Raw genomic sequence first — 16,028 nt, 5'->3', positions numbered from 1 at the left:
ACACACACACACACACACACACACACACACACACACACTGCCATCAGCCGCTAGACCACTGGGCCACACTGGCAGTGAAGCTCAAGGTGTGTGTGTGTGATTGAATGGCAAAGTGCTGATTGAAGGAGGAGAGAGAGTGATCTATAGTGAGAGGCAACGTGGCTCAAGTCTTCTCATCTCTAACCCCCCAGCCCCCACCCCTCCATGCCGCTCATCCATTCCTTCCTTGTGTCTGTCGTCCTTACATCTCCATCAGCTGTACATCAAAATGTGCCTTCATTTATCATTACAGTTATTCAGGTCTATCAGATCATTTAATTACTCTTCTTACTGTTACATTTTGGCTTTTCTGCCACACTCGAGCCTGTTTTACGAGGTTTCTTCATTTTTTTAGCTGTGGAGGTGAGAGATTCAGAATAAAAATGGGAGTTTCTTTACCACACTGCACATTTGAGCTTATGGTGTCAGAAGTGTGTGTTTTTGTTTATGGTAGCCACTAAAATGTGAATTTCAGGGATTCAAACCATGGAGCTGTGAATGTGTGGATCAGGAGACCTGTGTGTGTGTGTGTGTGTGTGTGTGTGTGTGTGTTAACGCGCCAATAGTGTCGTGCTCAGCGCTCTTAATGCTGCCTCTCACTTCTAATTGGAGGAGACAGCGGTGACTGGGCCACAATAGAACCGATTTAGATGGAGAGGTACTGTGTGTGTGTGTGTGTGCATGGGTTAAAGAGGATCGAGAGAATGATGCAGTTTCAAACATCTTGTCTGTCTTTTGCACTTTTCCTGTTCTCTCTCTCCTGTCTCTGTGTCTGAGGGGAGAGCCCTGCAGAGTGGCTGCTTGGGTCGTCCTCTCCCTCTACACGCACACGCCTGTAGCATGATTAAATTGTCATTGTTTCGACAGTAAGGGGGGATTTGAAAAGACAAAAATGTAACGTACAATACAGTAAAAAGGATGGATGCCGAAAGAGAGAAAGAAATGAATGACCATGCCGCCTTGCGACTGACAGTGAAATATTCCTCCTCTCATCCTCCCATCATGCTTCATGTGTGTACCTGATGGTGGAGAGAATGACAGGCCAGCCCACCACCCCACCTCACTCTTTAGTTGTTTTTTTTTGTCTGATTTTCTCTTTTTCTCATTCTGTCTCTAGTCTGTGCATTTGGCACAGTGTAATTTAGCTAATTTATCAAATGCACCCAACAAATGTATTGGACATTCATACTGATGATTAACAAAAGCTCATCTCTTTTGTGGCATTTATAGTTACAGCACATATACAGAGACAAGTAAAACCCATAGGATTATTGTGATAAAGGAAAAGAAAAAACTAAAAATAAAAATATTAATATAAGAATATTATTTGCTTCAAGGCTGTTTATTGTTCAGCAAGATGGGAAGTATTCAAAATTGCATGTAAACTTTAAAATGCAATACATATTTTATTGAAAATTCCAACTGAAAAACTATTTCAGACTATGTCATAGGTGGTTTCTTCTGTTTGTTTTGTTCACATTTCCACAAATGTTTGTTAAATAGTTGTGTGGTGTGTGTGGAAAGGGAAATGCCACTGACACATCGGTTGAGGAAAAAGCAAAGCAGCTCGTTTAAAGGCTTTTATTTTGACAGAACAAATGAACTCAGAGTTTCTGCTTCTTTGCCCCTTCGACAGCCCCAACAATTCAGCTTTGACATACAGCTGTGCTCATGTGTCAACATGTCAGTCTCATGTTAACACACACTCGTGGACATACGCAACACTGTGTATCCATGTGTGACCATGAAAGAAAAATGCAAGGGCGTTTGTTTCTCTGTGTGCAGATGTGCAGTCAGATGACAACAACAAGCAACGCGTTCAATTTTCGTAATTTTGAGGTTTGTTAATGTTCCACAGAAGCTTTAGATTTTCACAAATCTGGTCTGGATTCAAGCAGAAGAGCCAGAATTGAAGACTAAGTCAAAGAGGACAAGTACTTTATAACTTTCAAAGTGTGACAATGCCCACAGCTTTTATCACAAACCTGCTCAGGTATGCAGAGGACTGCAGCTCTTCTCTATTCACAAATAATATTTTATGCATAGTTGTAGAAATAATGCTGTATCATTTGGACAATTATTTGATACTTTAAACACTTTACACAGAAAGAAAGAATGAACGCTTTTCCGTTTGTCAAACATATGTACACAGCATATAAGGATTTACAGTATATATATATTTCCTAAATTAAACATTACAAACTCTTCTTGCCCTCAGGAGTTGTTCTCTGTGCAGCTGATCTGTACTTTTCTTCACCTCTGCAGATAATTCATTGCTTCTTATCCCCATCTTCCTTCACCATTCACCCCCACACACGTGCACTCCTCCTCTCTCTTCCAAAGTGCCCCTCCCTCACGGAGCTGTCACCTTGCTGCACCCGCTCAGTCCCTATTAAGGCCGACAGCCCATCTGCCGCCTGCCCCGCTAACAGCTCCCGTCGCTAACGCGCAGGCACATCCACATCTACTCAGACACACACAGGGCGGGCTGCGTCGAACCCCACCTGCCCTCATGCCCATGCAGACATGCACTGAGAAACATAGTCACATGCATTTGTATGTAAATATGTATTTGCTTCCTTTATGTTAGGATCACGTTAACGTGTCTGCGTCAGATTTGTTTTATGGGACTTGATGTTTTACAAATTTCAGACATTACATTTACAATTTAAGCAATTATATGACCTCTGTAATAGCAAACGATGTATATGCTGTGCAGCATTTGTAAACAGAGCAAGTCAGCCATCGTATCCCACATTTTCTCAAGGAGCCTAGTGATGAAAAGAGCCTCAATTTTACTGCCAATAAGAGAGAAGAATAAAGGGATTAGAGATTTTGCTCTGGTGTTGTATAGTGTCGTAGCAGAAAATGTACTGATTCTCTACTTTAGCAAGGGGCTGGATCTCCTTGTTCCTTTTTGCAATTATCCTGCAAATGATTTTGTCTGCTCAGTTTGCTATGCCGGCATCTATCAGTGCTAAAACGTGGATATGCCACATATGCAACTGTGCTTATGAAACCACGTTTAACCATATTTATGGATATTAATTGCATATGTGACTGGAAGACTTCATCCTGCCCTGACGAGAGGGGTAATTAGGCAGGGCAATTGCGACCCTGTGTGTGTATATGTGTGTGTGTTGTGGCATTTGCTCCCTTCAGGGATAGGTGCGTTTTGCATTAACAAGAATGGCAATTGTCTCATCAATCACTGCATCACCATGTCTCTCTCTCTCTCTCACTCACACATATACACACACACACATTCTGTGTCATGGTCATTCTGTTCACAGATGGGCCAGCAACACATGAGCGAGTCACTGAGCATCAGAAAGACACCCACAATCTCCCTACTTTTACACACACACACACACACTGCCATGCATCCACAATGCTGTTGTTCATGTGTGTACATGCATGCGCACTGGTGCCACTTACGTGCACTGTCAGGAGCATGAAATCTAGAATCACATACTCATCATTATTGTTTCCTTTCACTTTGTACATGTATAGAATTATTAATGACATGATTCATTCTATTTGTGTGTTGGTGCATTCATGGTGTTGACTAGTTAAAATGGGGGGTTATTTAAAATAATATGACTCTATTGAATTTTATATAGTGTTTATTGTACTTTTTCACATGGAAGAATGTTATGAATAGAATAACAAAGCACTGCTAACACCTGCTTTACATGATTGTCAGCTGACATTGAAATACCTTTTAGTCTAAATTTATTCTTCTCGAATGAATAAAGATAAAAAAAAATACCGGATTACTTTGCCATAGGGTAAAATGTGCTAAACTGGGATCTCTCCTTGTAGTCTCTTACATTTTTAGTTCCTGGGTTAACTCAGGTGGAGGTGATTTCCAAAAGCCTTTGCTGTTTATTTAAAATATTGTAATAGTGATTTCTCTCAGACTTGGTAAAGCATCAAATGATTTATACTCAGGTTTTCTTTCTGAAAACTGCATCTCATAGTTATTCATTCGTTGTTCCGCTTTAATAATCTCTGTTGTAATTTCTTTTTTAATAACTGTTATGTTGGCCTGTGGAAGGATATGCAGGTCATTTAAGAGCAACATCACATGCACATGGTACTGGATGTGCCTGAGTCCAATGTGACACCAGGACATACCCCAATAAAAAGCTGTATTAAGTTTTACCTGTCCATATAGCATTGTGACACCGCAACCAAAGCCAATAAGTGTCTGAAGCAGCAGCAGCAAGATATCGATTCCCCCTATTCACCAGAGTGGAACTAAAACCTACACATTACACACCCAGGCCCTCCACCTCTGACTGAGCCAGCCCAGTTTTGTTGATGGGTGGAGGGACGGCTGTCAGACAAGTGATTGGCCTGTCTACCTGTCTGTCTATGTGGCCCTCACTTAAACAGGAACTCACAGTGGGACAACTTGACACACACACACAAATCTGTGTAGTGGTTGTTTGTGTGGTAAACTCATGTCTATCAACACCCCGCTCTGTGTACTGATGCATTGCCACAGGGAAACACACAGCAATGTGATAATGACGGGAAAATAAAAACAACTACTGGAAAGATTATTTTATGTTCTAGGTGTTTAGCACATGGTTCGGTTTGACAGGTTAGTATCAGGAACCAAAGTAGAAGAATTACATTCCAATGTGTAGACTTGTTTGGCAAAGTTTCAAAAAAAGTGTGAATAATAAATAATTGTCCCTGTTTTAAACCCATTTCAATAAAAGCAAGTATCATTATTTTAACTTCTTGGCCATTAGGGGCCTCAAGCGTTGCCAGCAGGCATCTCATGCATTTACATTATTTAATATCCAGTTGTGTTCTGACATCTGTTCTCCACTCTGAATTGGTCTCTGTATTTTCTCTGTTTTGTCCATCTGCAAAAAAAAAAAGTGCTTTCTTCCCTCCAGCCCCGCTCCATTCCCCATGGTAGTTTGGTTTAAATGTAGGCCACCAAGCCAATGTTAATACCAAACCCTACCTTCTCTCCTCCTTTTTGACATCAGCTATAAGTACTGTCCTCTTTTTCTCTCAGTCCCTGTTATTTAATTCATTTATTTTTTGCCATGAATAATTTTGATTCTGTTGGCTGGGGTGACCTTATCACCCCCGGCAACAGCCCTTCCCCTGACGACAGCGCCAGATTTGATTGATAGTAGTCCCTCCTCCAGTGCTTTAACTTTTATATTTCCTCAGTCTGAAAACCTTTCCGAGGCTAAAACTGGTAAAATTCCTCAGACGCTGAACACAGCCGCAGTGTGCTTCAGTTAGCAGCCTGACGCATTCACCGATGCATGTGTGCACAGACAGGTTCCAGGGCAGAAGTCTCATGTACTGGGTTTAAAGTCTCAACCCGTCCTTTGTGTGTGTGTGTGTGTGTGTCTGTCTGACTGACAGCTGTCTGTCTGTCTGTCTGTCTGCTGGCAGTGCTCAGCATGTCGGCATTTGTGCCAGTCTGTTTTTCTTTGTGTCTTCAAAGAAGACCATATCATACCTACCTGTCTCTGTGCACTTGTGTAACTGTTTCACTGTACTGTGTGAGTGTGTGTGTCCATTGATTACATATATAACTTTTTTTCTAATTTATTTTAATGTATTGATTTTAAAATGGACTTTTTGTATTGGTCTTTATTTGTTTGTGTATTTTTTTTCAGTGTCCTCCTCGATTGTACTTTTTTTTTTAATCAGAATTTATTGAATTGAATTTTTACTGAATATTTTAGAGATGCATGTTTACTCTGTTGTTCAGCATTTCTTTATTTCTTGTTTTCACTGAAACAGGAAATATAGTTGTTACATTTTTCTACTTCTTGTTTTCTTTACACGAATTTATTTCCATGTATTTTGTGTTACATTTACATTTTAAGAACTTGATTTAGTTGTTGTTTTTTTTTACAGGCTTTACTTGATAGGAAAGTAGTTTGATAGTGAATAAAACCCCCCATGTAGAATAAGAAAAGCTGTGTCTCACCTGAGACCTGTTTCTCTGTTGCACTGGCACCATTTTCACATCCATCCCTGCTTCTCTCGCTTTGCACCCGTCTACAGAATGAACTTATCGAAGGGGCCATTGGTGAACAGCAGCAGTGAAGATAACTCCAAGTCAGCTTATAGTAAATGCGGCACTGGCGCCTGGAGGATGCACCAGAGCTACGATTCACTGGAGGCCAACCACATGAGAGACGCACATGCCCTCTACAACCCCAGGTAAGACAAACTGACCAGAGGAACAGAGACGCAGAAACAGAAAGCCAACATAGTAAAAGGACCGTGATTCATTTGAAGTTGGGCTTTACACTTTCACTTTTTTAAACCTCAGATGAAAAAGAAAGACACCACAAACAGGTTATGAGCCAGTGTTTTTCATGGTCAGTATGTGTGTGTCTGCTGAGAACGATAGTTTGTCTCCACAATTGGTTCAAATTTGTGTGCCTTTGCATTTCTTAACTTCAATTTATTATTTTCTGCATATGGATCATAATATTTCTCCTTTTCCTTATATTTTCAGACTGGTTGAAGTATTTTTAGCACACAGTGCATGTCTGGCTGCTTTTGTGTCACCAATGAATGAAGAAGTTCAGCAGTTTGTATGTTATATTTTAAAAGTCACCGGCTACGGGCTTCTAGAGTGACTGCTGACATTCCCCATTATTCACACCCTAAACTGGAGAGGGAGTTGTCCATGGAGTCCCAGTCTCTGTTGGTTTGGTTTGAGAAACACTTTTCTCTTGTAAAGCAGCTAAAACACGTGTGTATGTGAGCGGTGTCCCTATTTTTATAGTGTATATGTTATCAGAGGGAAGCTGCATTCAGCTTCTAGCTCAAGGACACTTCAGTAGTGCAAATGCATTGCAGCACTAAACCTTCAGATCCTATCATGTGGTGGAAGGACAGTCACTTTTACCATTAGGTAACATGTCTCATGCATTTGCAATAAAACTTAAAGCATGAAAAGCTTCAACCAAAGTGAAATCTCACTTTAAAGCTCCAGTAGAATCAGATCAAAGTTTGTGTAGCAGGAGGCAGGTAATCCTGAGGGCTGCTATCGTAAAACACAAACCATAAATACATAAAGACACGTTTTCTCTCGTCTTGTTTCTCCTTTTCATTTCTTTTCATTTTCTTTTTCTTTGTTTTAACCATTTTAGGTTTCTCTGCCCAGATTGAAAACAAAATGTCCTTCTAAGTTTAGGTTTTGTATATAATTAGCATAATGCACATTTTTTTGTACCATTATATGGAAAATGAACACTAGTATTTGACAGATGTGCTTACTGCTCTGTGTATGTATTCTCCGCTCACTTGAGCTGGTTGTGACCAAGACCACTGCAACGACCTGAAGTGACATTACTGTAGATGACAAACAAGATTTTGCTGCATGATCTTGTTGGCTGATATGATTATCTTAATGAATGTTACTATCATTTATTATGTTGTTATGGTTGTTGTATTATTGCACAGCCTGTTAGAACACTTTTGATTAGTGCATTGTTAGCCATTTGCAGAGGACTTTAATTTTAAGTGTGCGTGTGTGTGTTCTTGTACTTACTATATAGTGAGGACCAAAAAAGTATTTTTTGCTTCAGGTTGAGGACATTTTTGGACATTTTTGGCTGGTCCTCACTTCCAGAAACACCTTAGGGCTGCACAGTAAATCGTATTGTGAGCGTGATTTAGGTTCCTGTATGATCTGAGTCTCACATGACGGTTCTGCCGTGTTCACAGTAGCAGTGAGATCCCTTGCATTACAACAAGCACTCCCTGTTCCTCGCTAAGCTGCATTAACCAAAAACTAGCCACAGCTGCTATTCGATGCTTGGTGTCCAGGGCAGGCAGCACAACATTGGAAAAATAGTTGCAGGAGGCCACAGGAAATCCAACATGTTGGATTTCCTGTGGCCTCCTGCAACTATTTTTCCAATGTTGTGCTGCCTGCCCTGGACACCAAGCATCGAATAGCAGCTGTGGCTAGTTTTTGGTTAATGCAGCTTAGCGAGGAAAATGGAGTGCTTGGTTTGATGCAAGGCGTTTCCCTGATAATGCAAACATGGCAGAATCATTGTCACATGAGACTGATATTCCACAGGGATCTTAATCATGCTCACAAAACAATTAATCATGCAGCCCTTGTCAAAACCTGATTTTAGGGTTCAGGTTAGAATCAGGTTTAGGTTAGGTGTTAGGTGAAGTGTTATGGTCAGGGTTAGGGGCTAGGGAATTCGTTATGTCAATGAGTGTACAAAGTAAGTGTGTGTGTGTGTGTGTGTCTGTGTGTATGTGCACTGTAGACTGGGAAGTCTTAGTCCAGTCGCATTTCAGGGTTAGTCTGGGTCAAGCCAATTAGAGGTCTGGCAAGTTATTCTCCTGCAGACTCTCAGCCAATCACCTAGAGGAGTGTTACTAGCACAATGAGAGAGAGTGTGTGTGCCGGTACACAGTGAAGTCTGGTGGTGAGAGGTGTAATAGTTTGCCAGGGGCTGGGGAGTTATGCCATGACTTGAAGTCACACAGATGGATGCCCACACTACCCTCTGACTTGGGGAACATTATTTCCTCTGCATTGGATCAAGTTTTGACCAGGAAGTCAACCATCAAAACTGTGCCAAGCCTCTGGTGTGGCACAGTACTACTTTCCAGTGGGCAGATAAAAATATCATTAGCTGTTGAGGTTCACATTGTCATCTCACAACTTCTACTGAAATACTCAAAGGCCTCATTGGGGACTTAGTGTAAAGAATATGCCCAAAGTAGACCTTTTCCACAGTTTTGACTTGTCACAGTAAGACAAGTGTTACTAATACAGTATCGCTGACAGGGCTCTGTTCTATTTGAAAGTCCCAGTAAGTCATGGCAGTGTGGCAGTGAGTGAGCAGAGACAATACTAGTACCCAGTGTGTTTCCTACTGTGACATCACAGCGCCGTCAATAGACAGGAAAGGTCTTGGAAATAAAAAATAAAGAAATTGCCTGAAAAACAAACCAAATAATTAGAAACTAAATAGTAAAAATGAAGGCCGGTGCCAGTCAACTTCAACTCATCCTCTCACATAATCACTCGCATGCCTTTGTTTCACCTACACACAACGGAGAAGAGCACATTTTATCAAACACAAGCAGCATAAGATCACATGCACACTCCCTATTTGACCTCCAGTTGTTCTGATAGGATTTGGTCAACCAACCAGCACACACACACACACACACACACACACACACAAGCACTTGAAACCTTTGGGGGAAAACTACAAATTTACTACAAACTTGAATTTCAATTGTTACATTGCTGATGTGTGTGTAGCCAAAACATGAAATATTTCAAAATGCATGTAAATGACTCTTGATTTCTGGATAACTCCCCCTTTTCATACTGTGTCATGAAGCTCTTACAAAAAAAAAAAAATCACAAACTGTGATATTTTTAATATAAAAACAAGAAGAAAGTCATTTGCTTTGTGTCCTAGAGCTTTTTCTCAAATGAAAACTTTTCTGAATTCCTAATTTGTTTTTTGGAGATCCACAGTTTTCATTGTACAACAGCAATATTATTCCTCCTTTTATTTAGGCCATCAAACCATGGGAATGTGATTAATGTCAGGCAGCCAGGGTGCGCTTGAATACACACACATAGTGCGCACACACTTTGCTGTAAACTGAGCCCAATGTAATCATAATGATAAAGCAGACTGCCTTAACACACAGATGGGCCTCCCAACAGCTCTGTGTGTGTGTGTGTGTGTGTGTGTGTAAGTGTGGACAACGCTGATTGGATTGCAGATTTATAGAAGAGGATTACTGCGGGAGCAGAGAGAGAGCAAGTGAGAAAGAGAGCGAGAGAGCACCGGTTTCAGGCACTCACCTCTCATTAACTTCCTCCCCCTTCACCTGAGCTCGCCTTATTCTCAGTCATGGACAAACACACATGTAAACACACACAGTTAGGGTTCTGTGTCAAGGCAGTGCCACATTTTTCTCATGCAAGGTCATTTTGATGCTCATTAATCATTTTTACCATTAAAATGCAGAAGCATTATTTAAATTCTTGTAATTTACTGTTAGTTTTAAAGGTGATGCTTTTTTTGGGGGGCAAGCAAAATTTATAGTGCTGCGAACCCAAAGTGGATTGTCTAAATCATTCAGAACCTAAAAATTCATACAACAACAAGATCAGATAAATTGGCTGTATTAGTTTATGCACTTTTTAATTTTAATTTATTTATTTTTAGGAGAGAGAGTAACCCTAACACCTAACCTGGAGGAGAAAAAGGAAGATGCTGATGAAATGTCTGAACACCCAGACACTGAATTGAGATGCACTGACATTGTTGCTACAGTATAAGAATGGGATAAAGAATGATCAGTGATCAGACAGTTGAAGGCAGAATGTGAAACCCACAGCAGAAGCAGGCCAGGCACAAAGAGACAGAGACAAACAGAGAGAGACAGTGAGAGACAGAGACAGTGGGCTCTCCAGCAAACCTGATTATGAGTGGATGTGAATTAGATTCCCTAACAGATGGTCCAGGGGCGAGGCTGTAAGGTGCATCAGCCAGCAGTGAGGGAGGGAGAGGGGGAGGCAGGAGGACAGAGGGAACGAGCAGAAAGATCAGGCGATAGGCAAACGGGACGAACATCAGCATCTGTACTGTCAACATCATGACAGTACAGATCAACTCGGTGCAAATCCTGTAATGGTCAAATCTTCACTTTCAAATTATTCGTTAGTTCATACAGAAGGAAATTTAGGATTGTATAGCATAATCTATGACTATAGTCATGTAGTAAAGGTACTGAGGCTGAGTCTCCACCAGTGACAGATGTTTTGAATGCATTAGTCATATTAACAGAATGTCAAATGTATTTTTTTTTAGAATACTGAACGTTGAACTGAAAAGTAAGCAGTGAACTGAGCCTGTTTAGGATGGATTCTCTCCGTTTCTACAGATGCTGTGCATTATTGTACATACTCAGGTTCAGCTTCTCTCCCTCTCCCAGTGATGGATAGGTGTAAATCATCACAGTCCTGTAGTGACAGCCCAATTTCCCCAAATCTGATCTGCTTAAAGAATGCAGCTTCTACACTCTGCTCACTTGTCTCCTCTACTCTCCCACATTTCTTTTTCTCCTTTATTCCACCTTTTTCCTTTCACTTTCAGATCCAGTTTTACTTCACACATCCTCTCTTTATTTCTGGCTCTTCTCCGTTTTGCAGCGTCGGACTCTCGTTACCCATTCCCTCCTTGTCTGGTTCGCTCTTCCTCCCCTCCCCTCCTGGTCCTGTCACATTTGAAAGCCCTGTCATATTTACTAGAGTGGAAATCCTCTTTCACCATCTGCTTAATAAAATGTGTTTTTAATCTGATGGGAGATATTTAGTTTTTTCCTTCTACTTTTTTTTATTATTATTCTTAAGCACAATTTCATTTGATACAGCGCCATGTCCAGGTCTCTGTCTGAGTGGTGTATGTAAATGGCTGAGTGTGTGTGTGTGTGTTAGCCACAACTGCAAGTGTTGCTAAGCATTTGGAAGGCTGTGGCACCGACAGTGTTTAGCGGTAACACTGCTAATCCACACATACACACACACACACACACACACAGCTACAGTAGAAGGAGAAGCGAACACTAACCTTGATCGATGACCTTTCTTTTATAAAGGCCCCAGCCGACAATTTGTGTCCCTTACACCGCTGCACAAGCAGTTCACATCAATATCATGTGAACATGCACCATGATGATGTGCTTAGTTGCATCAAATTTATTTTGCACATAAACAAACTGAATAATTACATATATATATTGTTCATGACATATTTTCATATAAAGAAAAATTTGTAACTTCACATTTGCCACTTCTAGAACAGGTCTGAACAGGAGAATGCATTCAGTAATTTCATTGATTTCCACTCTTCAGCCTTTCCAGTAAAAGCCTGGAGGTCACTACAAGTACACGGTATGCAGTGTCGTCTGCCAAGTCCTAAATTAGAACTGAATTCAACATGGTTTTTGCTGTTTGTTTAGCAAATACATACATTAGTTAACATACAGTTGGTGTTACTGTACACCTAATGTGCCGGAGGGAGTTGAGATGTTTTAGGGGTTTGAAGAACTGTTCTTACAGTAGACAACCACCCTTACAAATACAGTGGCACACCGCAGATAGAGGAGACAGAAGGAGAGAGAGAGAGACAAAGAGAGAGGCAAGAGGAGAGAGAGAGAGAGAGAGATGTGGTGACAAAGCGCCAGGCAGCAACACACTTATCAGCTACTGCTCGGCGGGAAAATGACCTAAATCATCAAGATTCTCATCTGACACACACACAGGGTTAGCGATGCACTGGCTTCCGTTTTTGCCCTGAACAAGCTTGCTCTCTTCATATCTTTTCACTCGAATAACTACGCCAACACAGTCAGCCTCTCAAATCTAAATGATCATTTCTCCAAAGCACAGAGGACTGAGAGCGGGAGGGATTCCCTTCTAATGTTGAAATTAAGGGAGAGAACAGCAGAAAAGGAAAGAGCAGGGAGCACATGAAACCACTGTCACCTGATATTCCTGAATAGTTTGCAGTCTTGAGTTTGGAAAGCAGATAATGTTTGATCAGTGCCCTGTGTGTTCTGTCTCCTACTGTCTTCTACTACCAATTCACATCTAGAGACAGCTTAGAATGTTTGCAAACTTTGGAAACCCCGGGATGCTTCATAACAGCTTTAGCCCCACTATTTCTCACCTGTGTGTGTGTGTGTGTGTGGATATTTGTGCACAGCAAAGGTGCGTGTAGGTTTGTGTTCGTCACAGTAAGGTTCATGCCTGGTGTAGAAGGAGTCGCTGTGAATAAACAATCACACAGATACAGACACATGCACTCAGGAATATAGACACACTCACATTTCCTCTCCTCTTCTGGTCTTCACCGCCCGTCAGCCCATTGGGCACAATGTGTTTTAGCTGTTATCACATTGATTGTATGGAATCAGGGGTTTATTCTGCAGCCAATGAAGTGAATTACAGGTTTCCTGCCCGACTAACACTGTAACAATTGATCTGCTTCCCAGTGTGTGTGTATTTGAGTGAGGTGTAAGGGGGTGTGTGTGTGCATGTGTGTGTGTGTGTGTGTGTGACGGGCTACAAGAAGGAGAGAGAAGCAATGAGCAACTGAGTGTGCTTGTGTGTGAGAAGTAGAAATAATGGCAGAGAGAGAGAGCTCAGTGGGAGGGAGAGTGGTTTAGATCGACTGTCTCTGCGTGAGATTTTATTTTTATTTTATTCATTTTTCTCCCAGAAAACAACTATAATCATCTACACACTTAGTCTATGACGCTGAAGTCACAAACAACAAAACACACATTATCTTTTCAATTCTGCACTCTGTCAGGTGCAGTGCACGTGCAAAAACAGAGCACATACAGAACTATTGTTTATGCTCGTTTGAGTGTGCTTTTGTGTGCGTTGGTGTTTTTCTCTGCACCAGTCCAATAGTTCAGCCAGTGTGTCCTCACTGTAATCCTTTAATGACAGTGGTAATGTACTCCTTGTGAATGGACATGTGCAGCTAACAAGCCAAGTTACGTGTGTGTGTGCGTGTGTGTGTTTGCACATTCTCCAGCTCATCTGGACTAACAAGCCAACGAACAGTTCAACAACCCTCCACAAACAGGAGGATGTTGAAAAGGGGTCATATTGACAGAGAAATGGAGCAAAGGGAGAAAACATTTTTTTGCTCCTATTACCCTCGGTACTCTTTAATTCAGTCTCTTTTCTTTTCTGTCTTCCTCTCCTTCTTCACTTTCCCTCTCTTCCAAAGCATTGCTTGTATCATCTAGATAGAACTGTGTAAGGATTTCTCTCCCTCACTCGCTCTTCTTTTTCTTTTTGCTTATTGGACTGTGTGTTCTTATCAGCGTCGAGAGCACAATGCTTGGTATGATGGAAAGGTATTAGCCAACCTGGGGTAGCTACGTTGTCAGCACTTCTCCCTTCTCTGTCTATAATGCTACCACTTCTTTTTCTTCTGTGTTTCTTCTGTCTGCTCTTGTTCTCCTATTTTCATTTTTATTACTTTTTCCATGAGAATCTGCTTTTTAAAATATTATCAGGGCAGTGAGAGGCTTCCTCACTCTGTACTGTACCTACATGCACTGCAGTTTGTCAAGGTGCAATCAAATGCATGTCTGAATCAAATTTAAGCTCCAAATGTTGTTGCTTATTTTATCTTTTTTTAATTTGTTTCACCCCAAAATTCAAAACTGTAAGCTGATACTTGCGTTGTTTGACCATCATTTTTATTTGTTACAATAATACTTTTACTCACTGGTGTAACTGGCAACATCATATGGGTTATAAATAAACTGAGTGTTATCTAACCCTCTGATTTGGTATAGTCACACACAGACTGTCCATTGTGATCCTGTTCAGCTCCCAGCTTCTCACAGTCCACTGAGGAGAGGGGGGGACGAAAACAGTTCAGGGTTGTTTGAGGAGCGGTTTGTGTTTATGGCTGCCATCTAGTGAGACAGTCCCACAAAGATTGTATATAATAAAAGAGTGTGAGTGCACACAGACACAGAGCAAACAGCACCAAGACACAAAGTGGGACAGAGCAGTTGCTCTAATATGATGATTGTATGTTTGTCCCTGGCAGTTGTCCGGCCGCTGCTCCGGCTGCCATGACAGCTTGTCAAAGTGACCCACCTTCCTTCAGAACACAGAAAAAAATCTGTCTCTTTCTTTCGTACACATCATTCCAGTCTGTGTCTCTTTCCATGCCTGCACACGTTTATCTCTCTTTCATGAGTCAACGTGATTTCCCTCAAAAAGTCAGAAATGAAAAAGATATAGAACGAAGAGAAAGAGGAAATGACAGGGATCGAGCTGGAAATGGAGACAAGGGAAGGTGGTAATCTTTCTGTTGTGTGTGTGTGTGTTCTGCCACAGTAAGAGACATGTACAGTGAATAGGCCTGCTCAATATGTGATGTCTGCAGAAACTAAAGAGCTGCTTTGACTGTGAAACAGTGTCATATGTACCTGGTGTCACCAGCACATATGTGTGGTCAGTTTTATCATGGGCACTATTCCTAAAATGTCATCTTAAATGGATTAACTGTTTGTTCTTAATGTAAAAAAAAATGTTTGTCTCTTTAGAAAAAAAAAAAATTTGTGCGTTGTATGTGTCACACCACTGTTTATCTACGGTACTTTGGTGAGTAAATTTGCTTCTGACTAATATCTTACAATTAAGCAAAAATAAAAAATAAAGTAAAAGTAAAATCATGAAATCTAAAGTGTTGTTGATGTAGTGCGAAGATAATTAGCAGACACAGAAGTTGTCTTTTGTTATACGTAAGTCATGCAATACAAAAAACTCATTTTATTTGCTCCTGCCATGAGTTTTTAGGACATTTCAATAATTCTCTTACATTGGAATGAACAAAAATCTACCAAATGGCCAGAAGTAAGTGCCAAAGAAAATCTCCTTTATGTAACAAATTTAAACAGAAGAGCCAATACTTAAATCTGACTACTGCTCTTTGTGTTTAGCCATGTCATGACACACTATTCATGTCAGCGCGATTGTGAAAATACAAAAAGAAACAAGTCTTTTTCTCTTTATATAAATTTTTATAAACACCTAAAAGCACAAAGCATTGATAAAAACCGAGACTCTGCCCCTTCCCTCTCCGTACTCATCTGAAAAGCAGACAGGCACAATAAGACTGCTCTTTCAGCACCGAGCTGTCGCTACATAGCGCCATAATTATACTGATAACATACATACATAAATGCATTCAACCTCTCACTCGGCACAGCGCGCTGCCTGTGATTTCTTAATCTTCTTTGCTCTACTCCTTTCCCCTGCACGCATGTCTTCTTTCTCATTCTTTTTATTCCTCCCCCTTTGACTGCTATTATTTTTCATTTATAAGCAGAGTGAGAGAGAGAGAACAGAGAAAAGATGTGAACGAGAGAGAAAACGAGATGGTTGA

General features: G+C 40.9%; 1 protein-coding gene across 8 annotated transcripts in view; it reads left to right on the top strand.

The window, feature by feature from the left end:
- Nucleotides 1-16,028, top strand: part of esrrga (estrogen-related receptor gamma a) — a 159,703-nt gene that overhangs the window by 76,789 nt on the left and 66,886 nt on the right. For all 8 annotated transcript variants that reach the window (XM_020589918.1, XM_020589923.1, XM_020589921.1 and 5 more), the window contains one exon: nucleotides 6,094-6,252. In XM_020589918.1, coding sequence (XP_020445574.1) covers nucleotides 6,094-6,252 — 159 coding nt within the window. The remainder of the gene's footprint in view (nucleotides 1-6,093; nucleotides 6,253-16,028) is intronic.

Source organism: Monopterus albus, unplaced genomic scaffold, assembly GCF_001952655.1.
Source record: "Monopterus albus unplaced genomic scaffold, M_albus_1.0 scaffold10.1, whole genome shotgun sequence".
Classification (NCBI taxonomy): domain Eukaryota; kingdom Metazoa; phylum Chordata; class Actinopteri; order Synbranchiformes; family Synbranchidae; genus Monopterus; species Monopterus albus.
The sequence above is the reverse complement of the archived record's forward strand: the minus strand, read 5'-3'. Positions and strand labels throughout refer to the sequence as shown.